The 17,796-nt window shown below is 53.3% G+C and overlaps 3 protein-coding genes across 4 annotated transcripts; 2 read left to right on the top strand and 1 right to left on the bottom strand.

The window, feature by feature from the left end:
* Nucleotides 1-199: 199 nt before the first annotated feature.
* LOC122371615 (GATOR complex protein WDR24-like) lies at nucleotides 200-6,045 on the top strand. The gene is made up of 2 exons (XM_043348040.1): nucleotides 200-377; nucleotides 1,934-6,045. Exon 2 carries the CDS (start codon nucleotides 2,049-2,051, stop codon nucleotides 4,299-4,301), a length of 2,253 nt encoding a protein of 750 aa, XP_043203975.1. The 5' UTR covers nucleotides 200-377; nucleotides 1,934-2,048; the 3' UTR covers nucleotides 4,302-6,045.
* LOC122371614 (peroxisome assembly factor 2-like) lies at nucleotides 4,666-10,774 on the top strand. Of its 2 annotated transcripts, none has more exons than XM_043348039.1 (9): nucleotides 4,666-5,704; nucleotides 6,293-6,887; nucleotides 7,232-7,338; nucleotides 7,592-7,756; nucleotides 8,033-8,179; nucleotides 8,529-8,637; nucleotides 9,011-9,205; nucleotides 9,520-9,659; nucleotides 10,213-10,774. In XM_043348039.1, the coding sequence occupies exons 1-9, from the start codon at nucleotides 4,666-4,668 to the stop codon at nucleotides 10,350-10,352; spliced, it is 2,637 nt and encodes an 878-aa protein (XP_043203974.1). In that variant the 3' UTR covers nucleotides 10,353-10,774. The 2 variants fall into 2 exon arrangements, with proteins under 2 accessions (XP_043203974.1, XP_043203973.1); XM_043348038.1 differs by having other exon boundaries at nucleotides 9,520-9,664; nucleotides 10,213-10,773.
* Nucleotides 10,775-11,672: 898 nt separating this feature from the next.
* Nucleotides 11,673-15,488, bottom strand: LOC122371616 (formin-like protein 3). The gene is made up of 2 exons (XM_043348041.1): nucleotides 14,857-15,488; nucleotides 11,673-12,628 (listed from the first exon to the last, which is right to left on the bottom strand). The coding sequence occupies exons 1-2, from the start codon at nucleotides 15,243-15,245 to the stop codon at nucleotides 12,310-12,312; spliced, it is 708 nt and encodes a 235-aa protein (XP_043203976.1). The 5' UTR covers nucleotides 15,246-15,488; the 3' UTR covers nucleotides 11,673-12,309.
* Nucleotides 15,489-17,796: the final 2,308 nt, after the last annotated feature.

The following is a 17,796-nucleotide window of genomic DNA, read 5'->3' as shown; positions in this document are numbered from 1 at the left end:
TAATTATTTTTACTCAGAATATCTCATTATATTCATTCCAATGCCCTAATTTATTCAATTCTTATGAAAAGCACAAGAGACTTGGGTAGATTATTTTCAAGGAAAGATAAGAGATCAGAACAATGAACAATTACCACTACTATTTAATTTGTTTCGTTTATGGCGCCGTAAAGACGAATAATAATTTTCCAAAACCAATGAAAACACTCGACGACCGCGCTCTTGAGAGGTTGAGAGGTCGAGATAATAAAGTTATGTCGGTTATATGAACGCGATATAAGCCATTAGATAGGTACCTATCAAATCTATATCAAAGATATCAAGATACTGCACCATCCTACTAATTGATACTTTTCAAAATTTCACACAAACTTAAGGTAAATATTTATTAGCCTGTGTGGTCTTCATCTTAACTGTTGTCCTGTGGGGCTACAACGGCTACAACTATGTAATTGCGTCCTGCCAATGAAAAATTCCACATTTATGCATGCACACTAACTTCTTTGTATTTGTAACTTCAATAGTAGGACTGTTGAAATAGGGACAACGGTGAAAACAGGGCCCCTAGGGCAATTTGATCAAGGCTCTTGAAATGCACTCGACACCAACCATGTGACAACCTGAACCACAGTGTAGAAGGCGTAGAGAGGGGGAGAACTTCTTTAACAGTCACATGACCAAACATGCCCTCCGGCGCCCTGTTTCCACCGACGTCTTGAAACAGGACTGTGGGAAAACGTGAGCCTAATTAAAAGTATAGCCTCCATTCTGTTGTTTCAATCCTCAGGATAGTCTAATCCTGTCCTCCACACCTTGAACACCATGCTCCAGGCTGGATGGTCACTTTTATCCCACATGTGTACTGTGTAGCTCCACCTTAAGAGCAGGCCTATGGCCAGGTGCAAGGACTAATAGCTGGGTGGCCTCCCCAGCACATGATGGGCTTGCTCAACTACATCAGAGCACCAGGATGCCCACCTAGACCAATTTTCCCCCTAATCATTATCATCCTGCCAGCTTTGAAATGGTCTGGTTGGCAGAAAGAGCCCAACCTCCAAAAATATTAAAAAATATGGCACTGTTCTGACTTTGCATCCTCAAAGTAGTCAAATCCTTCTCCTTCACGCCACTGACCCCCTGTTCTTGGTTGTACAAGAACCTCCATTTGGCATAAGAGTCAGATTCAGGAGCAGGCTGCATGCTGTGGGGTGACAAGTTGCCAGGTGTGGTGGCCTGCCCAGTGGGATGGGTGTGATCCTGCAGGCACACCTGGCCCAGGGGCCCTGGGTACAGCTAGGATCCAGTTTTTATAGGTAATGCTGCCTTCCTTCATTTGTAGGTATTTTACAAGCACACAAGTAAAACATTGATGATCAGATATTTTTGTTTTGAAGTGTTTTAGTTCAGTATCATTTACAGATTTAAATTAGTGTATTTTGGTGTGAATTTAAAGAAAAAAGAAGAAATTTTGTCACTATTGTTCTTCCCATTTTTCAAATGTTGGTGAAGGCTGAGATTTTAGAAGTCCGTATCTCATATAAAGCTAGGAACTTAAAGCATAAAAGGATGAACATAAATTATAAAAGGAACATAAATACCTTTCTAGAATCAATGGAGTGGTCAATGTTAACCATTGATAAGTAAAATGCAGCATAATGTTAAAAGCATGTATTTATAATCTTTGACCAGTGATAATGTTTTTTCTTACAATATGAATGTTAATCCTCATCTTGAGATATCAGATTTATTTTTTCATGTGCTGCAAAGAATGTCACTTTCATTAGTGTATTATCTGTATAATATTGTTGTCCAAAATAAAAGTACTTAGTGTTTAGACGTGTGCTGTTACTCTTTGTTTATGTGTAAGTGCAAACGACTTTGTGGAAACGGTCATCAACAAAGGTGCAGCGAACCAATCCGCTCTCGTCGGCAGGCGATTCTGCCAGCGAGCGGCACCCTGGACTCTGGACTGTGTCGGCGCACCCGGCACCTGCCTCAACTCTCCCGTCGCGTCCGCTGCCGCCGCCGCGGCATAGACGACCGCCGCCATGGGCGTCAAGTCGTTTTTCATCGTGCAGGAGGCGCCGGCCAACGCGCTGTCGCTCAACAAGGACTTCAGCCAAGTGGTGATCGCTGGTAGAAACGTGTTCAAGGTACTGCACATTGAGGAAGACCGCTTCGTGGAGCGGCTCAACCTGCGCATCGGCAAGAGCCTGAACCTGTCGTTCTCCTCCAACGATGTAGTCTGGAACCCGTTTGACGAGACCCAGCTGGCCACGGCGGCCACCAACGGTCAGGTGGTGCTCTGGGACCTCAACAAGGCCAGTCGAAACAAACAGGATCACGTCTTCTCCGAACACAAGCGCACGTGCAACAAGGTGACGTTCCACCCTTCCGAGCCGCACGTGCTCGTCTCGGGCTCGCAGGACGGCACCATGAAACTGTTCGACGTCCGAAAACGTGACGTGGCCGTGACGTTCCAGGGGAACACAGAGAGCGTGCGTGACCTGCAGTTCAACCCTAGCCAGCCCAACACACTGGCGGCTGTGTCCGAGAACGGCCAGGTACAGCTATGGGACAAGGCGCGCGCAGACCGCTGCGTGCGCTCCCTGACCGCGCACAACGGGCCAGCGTACGCGTGCGACTGGCACCCGTCCCGAGCCGGCTGGCTGGCCACCGCCGGGCGAGACAAGGCCATCAAGATCTGGGACACGGTGAACGGAACCATCCGACTGGTGGGTACCATCCCCACCATGGCCAGCGTGGGTCGTGTGGTGTGGCGTCCGCAGCGCGAGCACCACATCGCCAGTGCGGCGCTACTCGTTGACTGCAGCATCAACGTCTGGGACAAACAGCGGCCCTTTATCCCGTTCGCGGCCTTCAGCGAGCACACGGACGTGACCACCGGCATTGCGTGGAAGGGCGACCCGCGCGTGTTCCTCTCCACCTCAAAGGACAGCACGCTGTACCTGCACCGGTTTGAGGACGCTGAGCGGCCGGCTGACCGCGCCAACCCGCACGGACTCTGTCTGTCGGCCGATGGTGATCTCGGAATCGCCGTGCGGCAGACGCCGGAGGCCGGCGGCCGGCCGCCGCGCCGCCCTCTCTCCAGCTCGGACTTGTTTCGACTGCGCCGATCAGTCCTCAGCACGGTCAGGGCTCCCACCGAGCCCGCACCGGTCTCCGACTGGCTCCAGGAGAGCGCTCGCCGCTACCTGCTGCACGGGCGCGCCGTGGCTGATATGTGCGAACACAACGCCGCCGTGGCTACCTCGCTGCGCCGCTACCAGGTGGCGCGCACGTGGCGTGTGGTGAAGCTGCTCTACACGTCCTCTCGTGAGCAGCCCGCCGGCCGTGCTACCTGGGAGGAGCGACCGGCGGGTGCTGACGGCGGTGCCGCCGATCCTGAGCCCAAGGCATCGCGGAATGTGTCAGGTGGAGGTGGGGAGACCAAAGCTGAGGACGCAGAAACGGACTGTGATGAGCCGGAGCCCGAACAAAATCTGGCCACGATCGCGTCCGGCCTGGCCAACGCGCAGGGTGACTTCTTCTTCGGTGACGGTGAGGTAAATGAGATGTGCCTGGATTATGACGACCTGGACGTGGCACCAGACTACACGCTGCCAACTGAGGCGTTCGAGCCGCGCCACGAATTAGCTGATGGCTCTCCGCCGCCCGAGAGTCTGCAGGTGGGCGCCGAGACCGCGGCCATCGAGCCGGCGGCGGCAGCGGCGGCGGCGGCCGCGCGCCTGCCAGCCAACCCTGCGGCCGTGGAACAGCTGAACCTGTCCCTGCTCGCCATCCCGGCGTCTCTGGTCGCCGACTGGCCGGTGGGGAGCGTGGTGGCTGACATGCTGCAGCACTACGCCGTGGACGGGGATGTGCAGACGGCTGTGTCAGTGATGGTGGTGCTGGGAGACCGGCTGCGGCCACACTTACAGTCAGCTGCCGCAGAGCACTGGTGTATGGCCTACCTAGAGCTTCTGGCCCGCTTTCAGCTGTGGAATGTGGCCACGGAGGTGGTGCGCCTGTCGCCAATCCCCACAGTTAGCTGTCTGAATCAGATGGTGCTGAAGCTGCAGTGTGGTCGGTGCGGCGCGGCGCTCGAGAGGACTGGATGGTGGTGTCACAAGTGCCACGCGCCCAGTACGTGCGCGTTGTGCCACCGCGTGGTGCGAGGACTGCAGGTCTGGTGCCAGGGCTGCGCACACGGTGGACATTTGAGCCACATGCGGCAGTGGTTTTCGTCTAATCGAATGTGTCCCAGTGGGTGCGGACATAAGTGTGTGCCAGTGAAATGACCGTGGCGTGAGATAGTCGTGGCGGTGACGTGTAATGACCGACGCAGGTCTGTGGTACACCAGACTCTGTGGATTTAAGGGGACATGTGAATCGGGGTGACACTATAGAACTGCGGCTGTGATATGTTACTAATGCCAGCAGGGTTATAAGTGAAAGCTTGTGTATGAGTGGTAATGGCCGTATGTTGCTAGCGAGTAGCGACCGCCATTTCCTGGTACTCCCTTTATCCTGTGCATTGTGTTGTGTACTCGTATCTAAGCTTGTCTCCTTTACTGCCTCATGTGTCAGGCCGGGGTTCGTGTTATTTCTACCATCTATCCGCTGGCTCCACAGGTGTAACCGCTCTGTGTACTCGACTCAGCGATGACGGCTGACACCGTGCCTCTGCGGCGCGTGCTGCTGCGCGCTGGGCCTACCACCGACCTCTCCGCTGCCATCGCACACTGGCGGCGGCTGGAGCCAGCGCCTCTGCTGGCAGCCGGCGCTCGCGTGCCGTCCCCCGCCGGGCCAGTGGAGGTGATCAGCTGCCACCCGACGCGCTCCGGTCGACTCCACCGCGACACCCGCCTGCTGGCCGGGCCGCCGCTGCCGCCGCCGCCGGCGAGCGCACGAGCCGCCACGCTCGCTCGCGTGGCTGGGTTCGTGGCTCGTCTGCTGGTCCCTGCCGCGCCGCCGCCGTTGCTGCTGGCGTTTGTGTGCCTGTGGGCGCTGCGGCGGCGGAGGACGGCGCCGCGTCGGCTCTCTGCCGTCAGCGATGCTGAGCTGCAGCGGCGAGCCCGCGGTGTCGCCGTCAGCGACACCCAGTCGACTGTGGTGGTGAGCAGTGGCGCCCTGCGGTGGCTGGGGGCCGCGCCTGGTCAGTGGTGGCGCTGTGAGCTGCGGACCCCCGTCGCCGGGACTCGTCAGGTGGGTCTTCAACTGGTGTCCGGAGACGTGCCGACCGATACCGCGCTCATCTCCAGCACCCTTTGGTGGAATCTGGCTTTACACCCCGATCGCAGCGCCGAGGGGGAGTTTACTGACGCCACGCTTCTTCCCCTAACCCCCGAGAGACCGCCTGTGGCACGGGTCGCCCGCCTGGCCCAGCTGTCTAGCCCGGCCCAGCTGCCGCTGGAGGAGTGCAGTGCTGTACTGGCTGCTCACTTCTCTCGCCCCCGGCTTCTAATGCCCGGTCAAGTACTGAGAACCGGCGGCCGGCCGGGGGAGAAGTCCGCCTGGTTCGTGGTACAGAGTGTCGAGCTGGAGACACCACACGGTGTAGCAGACGGAGGGACGGACGGATCGGCAGGAGTGCTGGCCTGCGCCGACCGGACGTCTGTATACCAGGTGTCTGACGTGGTGGGACGGGTGCCGCCGGCCGCACCCGTCACAGACACCCCCTGGGAGTCGGGAATGTTACCAGGTGAGACAGACGGGGAGAGATAAGTCCTGGGGCAGGGGTGGAGTGCTGTTAGGCGGTGCGTTGTTGGTTGGGATGTTTGGGTTGATTCAGAGAGTATGCCTGTTTTTGTAAAGTGTTTTGAAGCTAGTCCTTTCGAGGCGTGTATGGTGTAAGGGTGTTCCGAGTGATGCATGGTCTATGTTGAGGCTGTGTGTGTCCTTATTTATCCGGTTATCTGCCCTCTATCAGTGCATTTCAATTACCTATATGGGTGAAATGTCCGTTGTTTGCATGCTACGTTCAAATATTCAGTGATTGCAATATCGGGAAGCGTATCAAATATATACCAGCAGGGAACCTTGTCTGTTGTACACATCTCGTTTGAAAAAAGCTATCGCCGCTGCTGCTAAAGGCACTATGGTTAAAGTTCTCACTATACACTACACTCGAGGATGACATCCACCAATCCAAGATAACTTGTTAACGCTTGACGCCAAATATTTCGAAAGTTATCGGTCACATTTTCCCAATGTCCGCTTGCAGCACACTTTTGTCAGAGCACACCGCCTCACGGTCCTGCCCAGTGTCTGACCCTCTCCCCGTCATCAGCCGGGCTGGAGTCTGAGCTCCGTCAGCTCTGTCTGCTGCTGGCTCCGGGCGGCGCCCCTCGTCCCCTAGTCTCCCTCTGCGGTGAGCCCGGCTCGGGCCTGGACCGGCTGGTGGCGGTGGCCGCCTCCCGTCTCGGCCTGCACCTGGTGCCGGTCGACGGTCCGGCGCTGCTGGCTGACTCCAGCGGCGCCACGGCCAGTCGCGTCCACCAGGCGCTGAGCAGCGCGTCGCTCGGCCCCGGCCTCTGCCTGGTCCACCTGCGAGACGCCCACGTACTCGGCAGAGACCGTGAATCGTCCGGGCCGGACGCGCGAGTGGTGGCGGCTCTGCTAGAAGCGGCGGCTAACTTACCTGACTCGGCGGCACTGCTGCTGTCGGCGCCCTCCGGCGATCAGTTGGTGCATCAGCTGCGTGCACATGTCACTCACGAGGTCACACTGAGCGCGCCAGATGCAGAGAAGCGGGCGCGTATGCTGCGCTGGCTGTGTAGGCGGCATGGGGTGGCGCTGGACTGGATGAGTGACCGTCAGGTGGCGCTACAGACGGCGGGGTACCTGCTGGGCGACCTGGAGGCCGTGGTGACTCAGGCCAAATGGTGAGTCGAACGGGGAAGCTGGGCATGGTGGGTGGACGCTGCTGGGTGATAATGTGTTCGGGTGACGTTGGATGCGTGTGATACCAAGATAATTGTGTCATTCTGCGACGAGTTCACCTACAACATCCTGAGAAAGGAGAATGTTCGTTCAAAGAAAATAAGCTCAACTTGTTCAAAACAAACCAGAAACATCGGAATGAATTTAGTGAAGCTATTATAAAAACATAAGAATCAATGTCGTTCCTCGAATTCATTTTTCGCGAGTAGGCTTGTCATTAGCACGTCGTCGAGTAGCTAATAGTTACACCTCCGTCATTAATTTAACCCCACTTCTCTCCCTCCAGCTCTGCCCTGGCCCGTCTGGACGAGTGGTGTTCTAAATGCGGGGTCTCCCCGCCCGTCCGGCCTCCCCCGCTCTCGCTGGACTCACAAGACATCCAGGCGGGGCTCGGTAAGGAAAACTGGTGCGATTTGACAATCTCCCATAAAATATGAAAACAGCAGCTGATACTCGCGTGCATGTAACTCCAACTTGACTGTAATTATTTATACGTTTTGTTCTGCTATTTCATTTTGTTACGATGGTTGTTTGACAACATATTCGAATATAAGTACTCCCTACCATAATGAATCTATCTCATTCTGACTGAACTAACTACACCTCACCATATAACACCGTTCTGTCCTCGCCGTCCTCCCGTCAGGTTTTGTGCGCGCTCGTCAGGCCGAGGTGGCTGGCTCGCCGCAGATTCCCGACACGCGCTGGCAGGACGTGGGCGGCCTGGGTCAGGTCAAACGAGAGGTGGTGGACCTGATACAGCTGCCGCTGGCCCGGCCTGAGCTGTTCGCCGGGGCCGCCGCCAGATCAGGTCAGTCGCGGCAGGTGTAGGTCGGGAGCTGGACACTGTGACTGGTAACATATCCAGTTTGAGGTAGTAGGCTAATAGGGACAGATGAATGTAATTGTTTGCGACAGTTGTTGGTTACGTCAGGTCATTGGTAGCTGTTATTTACATCAGTGTCACCTGCAGGCCAGGTGAGGGCAGTGTCTGTATCTGTAAGGCATGCTATTGATAGTTATTATGCCTGCATCTCTCGCCGTGTTACCAGCTCAGCTGACACCCACCCACCCCCGCTATCTACAGGTATCCTTCTGTACGGCCCTCCTGGTACCGGTAAGACGCTGGTGGCCAAAGCTGTGGCCACCGAGTGCAGACTGAACTTCCTCAGCGTCAAGGGTCCCGAGCTCATCAACATGTACGTCGGGCAGAGCGAGGCCAACGTCAGGGACGGTGAGTCATGGGATTCGTGTCATACAAATATTGATATTTGCTATTGATGTGAGACCAGCTGGCTCTCAGACAATTTTCGATGCATCATTCGACCTTTTACTAGGAACCGATGACCAATGCAGCCCTTCGCCGTCAAAATTCAAGGCCCACATGTTTTTTTAGACACACGTTTGTACTGTGTTGATGGTTGAAGCTTATTTTAGTTAGCTGATTTGGTTAGCTCGGTGCCGTGCCCGTGCTATCCCGGTCTGTTCTATATATTGTGTTTTCGGTAGTCACTCGTTCAGTGTATCTCACTTTGTGAGCTCCCAGAGCCCATTTTCCCTGACCCCTCCGTCCCCTCCCTCAGTGTTCCGACGTGCCCGGGACGCGGCGCCTGCCGTGGTGTTCTTTGACGAGCTGGACTCGCTGGCTCCGAACCGCGGCCGCACGGGTGACTCGGGAGGGGTGATGGACAGGTGAGTGTGAACTGCGACCGGTACAACGAGCTGCAGTACTGCCGCGCGCTCGTTAGCATAGGTTTTTCCCAGTCCGCATCATATTGAAGAAATTTTAGCTTAGTGTTATTATGAGGGCTAGGTAAATTTTTAACTCGGAGTGCTTGGAAAATCATTTGCTAAATCGAATAATTGATCACCATTTGTATTCGTATATCACATTATGCGCCCCTTCGTGGCATAAGTGGGCACTGGGCATCCTATGAATAGGTATGTCTCAATACGGGTCTCGCTCCCCGTTCCTTCCTTTTTTCTTAGAGTAGTGTCTGAGGTCTTCGCGGTGTCTCGATCCCTCCCTATGTATCACAGAGCTATGTGCTCACTGTTCCCATAGAGTGGTATCCCAGTTCCTCTCGGAGCTGGACGGAGCGGTAACCGGTGGTCAGGTGTACGTCATCGGGGCCACCAACCGACCCGACCTGATCGACCCGGCGCTGCTGCGACCGGGACGGTTCGACCGGCTGCTGTACCTGGGTGCCAGCCGGGACCGCGACTCACACACGGCCATACTGCGCGCCCAGACACGACGGTGAGCACGAATGGCAACTGTTACAGGTGGCCTAGAGATGTGATCATCAAATAAATTACATTTTTTCAAGTTGGTAACGCGTTGTGATTATAGATACATAATGAAAATTTAGTATGACATGTAAAAATCATAAAAGTAACCCGAAATTTTATGTTGCTTCAAATCATAATCAGTGTCCATAATCAAATCATGACCATAATCAGTGACCAACGGCAGCTCATCGTGTGACATCTCAACAGATCTTGCTACTCTGAATTAACCTGCTACCTTACAATGTACCTGTGACCTGTCTTCTGACCTCCGACCTTCCCCAGTCTGCCGCTGGCCGGTGACGTTTCTCTGGAGGAGGTGGTGTCCCGACTACCCGAGGCGCTCACCGGAGCCGATGTGTACGCCCTCTGTGAACAGGCCACCCGTGCAGCGCTGGACCGGGCGGTGCTCAGCGTTGAGGCAGGTACGGTACGCTACAGGGCGGGGAGATAGGGTAGGGGTGAGAGATCGGGTGTTGTGTACAGGCAGGGAGGAATGGTTTTGTTGGTGGAGAGTTTAGAGACCCGAGTCGTTTCGAGAGTCGAGTGTGGTCGTTATTACTTATTAGTCACTCATTACAGACAGGGATGATGGTGTGTAGCGTGAATGTGGAAAGTCCATCGAAAGGAAGGCCAATGATCATCGATGATATTTAGGCACCTCCCCATAAATACGTTATGAAACCTCCCAGAATGCAACCGTGACTTTATTATTATACCATGCGCCCGTTTACACACGAGGCTGAAGCTTTGGAATGTTGCTGGATTTTTAGGATTGTGTGTTATGAGCTCCCGAATAAGTTGAATGATTGTGTAGCATATTCGATACATCAAGGTGATACCTTGGACAGCAAACTCGGAGCCTCTTCTGCCCTTGAATCCATGACTGTCATTACGCCTGAGTCGCCTGTATCTTGCTTATTGTCTCCTAATCCGTGTCCCATTGAACAACCGTCCCCTCCCCGCTCTACTTGGCAGGTGCTGCGGCCGAGGACTCGGTTCCGATCGAGGTGCGTCAGTCGGACCTGCTGTCAGCCGCCGACTCTCTGGCTCCCTCGCTGTCCCCTGCTCAGCTGGCCGAGTACGAACTGCTGCGGACACGTATCGAGGGTAACTGATGGGACGTTTATATATACCGTGACAGTGGTCAGCAGATGAGGAGGGATGGGAAGGAGGGAAGGGAGGCTAAGAGGTCAGAGGTCGGGTCATGTGTTACACGTGTAATTTGAATTTGTCGTGTATGTAGGTAGGGTGCCTCTTATAGACATTTACGCGTTTGTGATGTATGATATAATTCAGCATGTGGGAAATAGTATGTGTCAGGTAATTTAAGCATGTAATCAGTGCCACTCAGGGCAGGCTGGAAGGGGTCCCCATTTCTAGAAAGCGAGTACGCCAATGCGCTGCTGTTATTTGAAAAGTAAGTTCATTTCAATTATTTATCATATCTTGATTATGGGTTAGTTATTGTACGTTTGAGAGGGCTGTGACGCTCATATGAGAGATAATACATGGCTAGTTTAGAATAACTGGAATTTTACCTATCTTGGTCACCCCCCCCCCCCCAATTTGTTTATATTTGTTAACTTTAGCTAAACAGCATACATTGGTCAGTAAAGCTTCGGGGAACACAACATCGAAGGCAGGGATACTAATATGCCTTTGTAGTTTGGACCACATCGACATAATATGTAGGCTTTGCTGGTTACTCCGCAAAATGTCGCCGATTGGTGACAGTCTGAGGTTGAGCGGCGACTTGAGGCTAACACCGGGTGCACTCGTGGTGTAAACACTAGTGCAGCGTCCACGACATACACATTACACTTGTGGCCCGGAAAACATTCAGCGGTATTTGGCGTGTCTCGTGCCTTACTTAGATTAGCGTACAGCATACTGCGAGTATGGTTACTGATTCATATGAATAACTTACGAATGGATGGTAATTGAAGAATATGACTGCAGTCAGCAATGGTACTATTTCTAGTTTTATTGACGGCGTTGAGGATGACATTTTAAACACGAATTACTAGAACGAACTTCCGGATTATTCCTTGATCTGGCTTTGGCATTATTCAACTTCTTTAGTGCCCTGCTTCATACATTTCAATCTCTCGTCTCAATCTCTTATCAAATTCGCCTTCATCTTTTGAAACCATTGCCGATATGAATGTCAATGACGGCTACCGCTGAGCTCCTGATGTGGTACTCGCATTCTCCCTGTGTTTGTTAGCTAACTGACAACGATCGTTGCGTGTGATCATGATCATGATCATGATCAATGATCATGTGTATTGTGTACCAGCAAAGTACTGTTTGGCTGAAGTGATAAACGTCGATGACACGGTGAAAATGGCAGACGAGATGGTGCTGACAAAATGAAACATGTATGCACGCCTCGAAAAGAAACTGTGGTCACATATGCGAGCAAACAAGTACAGTTTATCACAATAATAAAGTATATTTGTCTATAGGCATCATTCGGTGCATCGACAAAATTAATCAATCTTTTACGACCCTTATGTATACCAAGCACTGAGTAAAGCTCCAGTTCGTGTACGACACTCGCAACATTTTCAGGCACAAAGTCCCCTGGTCATACGAATGCTTACGCACTGAGTACTTGCTATCGCTCGTCGTAGTTTCGTGAACCAAAACATTATGACTAGGATCCACTGTTATCAAAAGCTGGAAGGCTCTGTAGTGAAGTGTTGGTAACAGGCATCCTGGTGTAAAGCACGCCAGCGACGGGAGACATTTGATTTGATGCACGTTATTGATTGGAGTGGTCAGTAGCCACGCGTTGAGTACAACTCGCTCGCTTTGCGCTCTATGACTATACCGACAATACTACGACACGAGTAATTACCCCTGCAGAAGACTAGCGGTTTCTGAGAACTAGTCATCTTCTAGCTGACGAGCATCACGCAGTTGTACTGCTGGTTGTAGTCCTATCGCCAAATCCTAGCCACCACTATGCATCACCAGCGAAAAAACGAGATCGCACTACCTCGAAACCATCTGCAAAAATAATAAACGACTTCTCTTCGACGAGGGGTGACGTCACTAACTATGACGTCACTTACAGTCTGACCCGGGGCGGGTGTCGGAGAGTTCACCTGCCATCTCTCGACACACGGCTTCATAGCTGGGCGGTCCTAACGGCGTCAGAGCCTCGTAGGGCGGCGGCGCCTCCAGCGGCGTCTCCGGCTTGTTCTCCGGCTGAGGCGGAGCGCTCGGGACCGGTGAGGCGGCGGACGTTGGGTGAGAAGAGTCCGGCGGACGGTACCCGTACCGGGAGTACGGGACCCGCTGGGTACTGGCGGGCGCCGCCCGGGTCTCCGGCGGGCGATAACCGTACCGCGAGTACGGAATCCGCTCAGTAGTTGTACCGGTCCTGGCCACAGAGTCATAGAGTCAACAGGGAGTCACTGGGAGCATTAGCGTCGCCACGGGGGGGCAAGCGGGGCAGCTTGCCCCCCCAACCTCGGACCGGGCACCCCCTGAGATCGATACAGATCCGATGAGATTTTGGAGTCGGGAAAAAATGGGGGTACCTTTCTGAGAATGCCTGTGAGGTCAGACTCGTTCAAGCCAGAGTCGGAGTCGCAGTCGCCAACATCGTCAAAACACCGACTCCAGACTCGGAAGTGTCAATACTGTGATTCATTTCATGTTCCTCGTTGGTTTTTTATTACATTTTATAGCTGATTTTCATAAGTTTTGAAGTGCTGATACAAAATTTGCGTTCAAAGCGTGACACTGAATCTTCGAGCCTTTCTCAACTCTCGTCAAATGTCTGCGACAGACTCAAGTACCGTTCAAGTGCCACAGGGCTCATGACTGCTTGCTTTTCACACAGGCTCCGAAGGAGCTCCACTGAGCTCTAGGAAGCCTTCAGAGGGCCCAAACCGGCCTCTGAGAGTCCCACTGGTGTTTATATTCTCAAAGGAATCTTTGAGGACCTTACACATGCGTAGACCTCTGAAGGGCCACACGGATCTTTGAGGATACTTTCAAATATTTCTGAGAACCTTAGGCCTCTGATAGCTCAGCCGAGCTTTTGAGGCGACAGATTTTGCTGAGCCTAAGCCTGCAGTTTAGGGGTCACGACTCGGGTGTGCCTCTGAGGGTCCCAGCACATGTTTCTTATGTCCCTATGTAGGGTCCTTAGGGATTCGACACAGACCTCCAGGGTTCACACTGCTATTTGAGGGCTCCCTGCTCACCCTGGGCCTGGTCTCTTAGCGCCCGCCGCCGGCGCCGCCCACACTGGCTTCTGAGGGTCCCACCTTGGGCTCGGAAAGCCCTAAAGCACCACATATGTACACGTAACTATTTGGGGTGACCAGCGCCGATTTTCAGGATCCTAAGCAGGCTTCTGAGAGCCCACACTGACCCTGAGTGGCCTAAAATGGCCTGGAAGTCCCAAGCCTATCGCTAAAGGATCCCTTGCCGCTATGCCGTGCGAAATTTTGGTTCCGTTAAACGTCTTTTCTTCGCGTTTGCAGCGCTTCCCTATACACGAAAAACGAGAAACGTTTTGTTCACACTACACCTCCTCTCACTGGAGCAAAGATGAATTACTTCCGATTCACACTTCCGACATTCACTCTCCGCTGAAAGCCCTACTTAGCTTCAATCGGCGGCTGGGATAAGCCCTATGCATTTTACGTAGAACCTCTGCATGCATGCGTGAATGAAAGTTTCAGCAAGGTGATTCGCTTAAGCTGAGCGTTTAACCTTTTTATGATCATGAGCGACGAGCGTCTGCACAGGGGCTCTCCAGAGTGCGTCGGCAAGCGCAGCCATTGTGATTCTACCGGTCGTTTTTTGTTCAAAAATTTAAAAAAAAATAAATTTTCTGTAAAAAAAAATGGCAAGTCATAGCTACAAGGAAAACCTTGTCACCATCGTATTCCTCGCACCATTGCGCGTTGAATGATATGTAAAATGAATGAGTAACGACTGGAGGAAGGCAAGATTTAACGTTGATTTTGCCCCCCCCAACCGAAAATCTCTGGCGACGCCTATGACTGGGAGTCACGTGAGGGTCACCGTCATCAGAGTCACGGGTCACACGAGAGTCCACGCCTGCAGGGAGTTACCAGCGAGTAACAGATTCACTGCGGATCAAAACAGTCGCAGTATCACCCCTGCTCCGCGACGGAATCGATTGTGTGACGTCACCCGGTCGGAGTGACGTCACTCAGTTGACCGCCTTCGGACTCGGCCAGCACTGATGACAGGCGATGCAAACAAACATAAATTGTCAAATTCGATGAAAACAGGATATGAAAGCTATAACTGCAATTCAAATATTTTTCAGTGTGATTGTTTAGGTAGCTGGCTGCGTGGCGTAGTGGTTAGCGCACTTGCCTCGCGTTCCAAGAACTTAGCTGGGTGATTTCTTGAGTTGACGAGTCAACTGAATTTCAACTCATGCCCCTGGATGTTTAACGAACCAACCTTTTACGACGCCCCAACTGCTGCCTGACAGGGATGCGCGGGTAACGTAACCATGGCCCGATGACGATCTCGTTTCTACCCTCAAGTTCGAGCCTCCATCGACTGTAAACACCTACCGATCTACCAGTCTCTCCACTCTCCAGCTGCCTGACTGACCTGCCGTCGGCCTCCTCTCCATCCTCGGAGCCGGCGCTGGTGTCTTCTGTCGAGTTCCTGCAGCAGCACCAGCAGAGGAGACAGAGGAAGCTACAGACCGCCGCTAGGCCTACCAACACCTCCAGGCTGCTGCTCACCCACTCCATAGGGTCCTCGGGCTCCGGCGCAGCGGTGGTTGAAGTGGTGGTCGTTGTGGTTGTTGTAGTCGTTGTGGGAGGCGGGTACGGCTTAGACATGTCGATACCGTTCATTTCACAGAAAATGTTGGGCATATTGCCGGAGAGGCAGGAGCAATAGGCGGTGTCCTTGAACGTGGTGAAGCCGCGGCGCTTCCTTTGCTCGCTTAAACATTTGCGATACACCCTCCCCTTCTCCTTGTATGTCGCCATGGTGGTTGGTGAGAACTGACGGCGAGACCTCAGAACCAATGGTGGGCTGCCGCCGGTGGAGATATCACACTACTTCCAACACCACCCACGTCACAGAGCAGACGGCAGGCACCGAGGCCGACTCTGGGCCAGGCGCCGGCACCGGCGGGGTCTCACTCCAGTGTTTGGGCATTCGCCCAAAACCGGTCGTCGGCGCCCGTGCCCTTGGCGCTGCCCGGACCTGGCAGCGGGCCAGGATCGATTGGACGCTGTCAGAGACATCTGTTGGAGGTTATAGAAGTGACAGAGGTACGGTCTGGCTCGAATGTCATGAATGACTTGTTTTAGGCTGAAACAACAGTGCACGTGCACCGCACCTCGCTTGGTAGCAATATGGTTTGCAATTTCTGCGATGACGAGCTTTAGTTCAGTGCAATTTTTAAGACCAATAGTACTTGAGCATGGTCGACTAGCTTGGGGGCCTGTCATCTGGGGATCAGGGTTCGATTCTGGGTACCTCCCGCTCCTCATTAGCATGCTCTTGGCATGCTCAATAGTCTACCACGAGTGGGATTTTCATGAAATATGTAACGATCACTGGTAGCGTTCACGAAGAGTGTGGGCAAGTCGGGGTTATGTCTGTTTCCTAGAAATGAAAATGAACAGCAGTTACCGCTGTTTCGTAGAGGTGTCGCCCACATCGCTCTGACATTGTGTAGGGGGCGTGCAAGTAAACGCATCCGACATTCCTGAGTTTCTGGTGAGGGCTGCGAGGGCACCGACGCGACGGCGGCATGCAGGTAATATCGAGAGCAAATCTGAACTGGCTAGCATGTAAACAACCCAGCAAACAGCACCGAAAACCAGCCTTATTTGTTGTCTAAGCATTTATCACGGGCCCCTCGTTAAGTAAACCAACCGCTCTGCACCGAACCAGACCACTACCTGAAACGCCGCCGTTTCCGGTGCACGGAAGCCGTTTACAAGCCGATGTCGCCAGCATCCCGAGCAAGGAGCTTCTGGTCGTTTATGCCACAGAGACGTCAAGAGCATGTGGGCGAGTTAGTGGAGACAATGCAGGCATCAGGGCCGATTGACTCGCCGGGTGGTTGGTTCGTCGATAGACCCGAACCGACTAATAAGTTGTTTACGTTCAGTGCACAGTGACACGGTGATAAGTAACTTATATGCGTAGCTGGCCAAAATGTCTCTTTATTCGTCTTCCTGACTTGTAAGCTAGAAGCTGTCGAGTTTTTCCTTCATCTTTCTAACAGCTGCATTGCTTAGGGTGAACATATCTTTATTTAATTATACCCTAACCGAGGTCAGATACCGGTAAGCACACTGTGAATAGACCGAAGCACATGCTACAGTGACTCCTTCCCCGAATCGTCTCGGCTCCTCTCCCCAGCCGTCTCGACCGCCGCGTGCCTCAGCCGCACTCATTTGTCACCACCCCTTTGGCTCGACAAGCCCACAGCCGCGCGAAAGTGAGCTCGGGTCAGTCTCTCCCACCCAGCGAGCTTTTCCGTCTGCCAGAGCCGACGCGAAGGAATTTGACAGCATCGACCGGCGCGCCATTCTGGCCGCACCCGCGCCACTCTGGTCTCACCCTCGTCACGTCTGCCGCCCGCCGCCGGCGCCGCGTTCCATACGATTGACCTACTCGTCGACAGAGGGTGGAATTACTGTGGTCACGGCATGGCATATCGGCACACATCGGCCAGATGAAACCGAAAATACTTTCACGGTCAGCAGCCGTGCCAGAGGGAGGGAGGGAGGGAGAGAGAGAGAGAGAGAGAGAGAGAGAGGGGGGGGGGGAGAGAGAGAGGGCGACAGGCGGGCGCCACGTAAGACTCGTGAGAGCTCGACAATCAATATCCTGTCGTGCTGTTGGGGGCGGTTGGCCCTAATGTTTCGGAGCTGTGAGAAGTAAGGCTGAGCACAAGCTGCTCGCAAGTGGAACCTATACATAGAAGTACCGAGACGGAGACAGAATTATTGGCCACAGACACGCAGCCCAACATACACAAAAAGAAAAAAGAAATAGAAGTGTGGTCAACAATCATGAATATTGAATCCCTCCTAACACCAGGTTGAATGTTTGGGTTTCTATCGACAGCTGAATCGGAAAATGGCACAAGTTACCGCGTCCACCGGTGCTTTGGACGAGACTGGAAGAGACGGGAGGACGGGCCAGACGATCGGAAACGGGAGGAAAAGAACTGTTGCCCTAGCAAACCGGCGGGAACAGGGGAGGGGATTGGGTGGAATGAATTGTCCTTTGATGACCTCTGGTGACCTGATCTCTGACCTTACCGAAAAATACCTGTATTGCTTTACTCGTAATTTTGATATTTTTCGGATTCCGTTTACTGCTTGCCGCTTCGTGCAGCTCAGGGACCGAGTTTAGGGGACGTTGAATTGGCTGACCGTGGCTCGATGCGTTACGATCAGACCACCGCCCTGGCGCAGCTGGCAAATGAATGCATGATCATTGATACCTCGCATTTCACTATATTACCCGACCTGCCGCCTGCCACCACGCTCTGAACTGAACAGTCTCTCCCTG

The sequence above is a fragment of the Amphibalanus amphitrite genome, unplaced genomic scaffold, assembly GCF_019059575.1.
Source record: "Amphibalanus amphitrite isolate SeventyFive unplaced genomic scaffold, NRLGWU_Aamphi_draft 001263F_arrow, whole genome shotgun sequence".
Lineage (NCBI taxonomy): Eukaryota > Metazoa > Arthropoda > Thecostraca > Balanomorpha > Balanidae > Amphibalanus > Amphibalanus amphitrite.
Note: the sequence above shows the minus strand (reverse complement) of the source record. Positions and strands in the feature narration are given on the sequence as shown.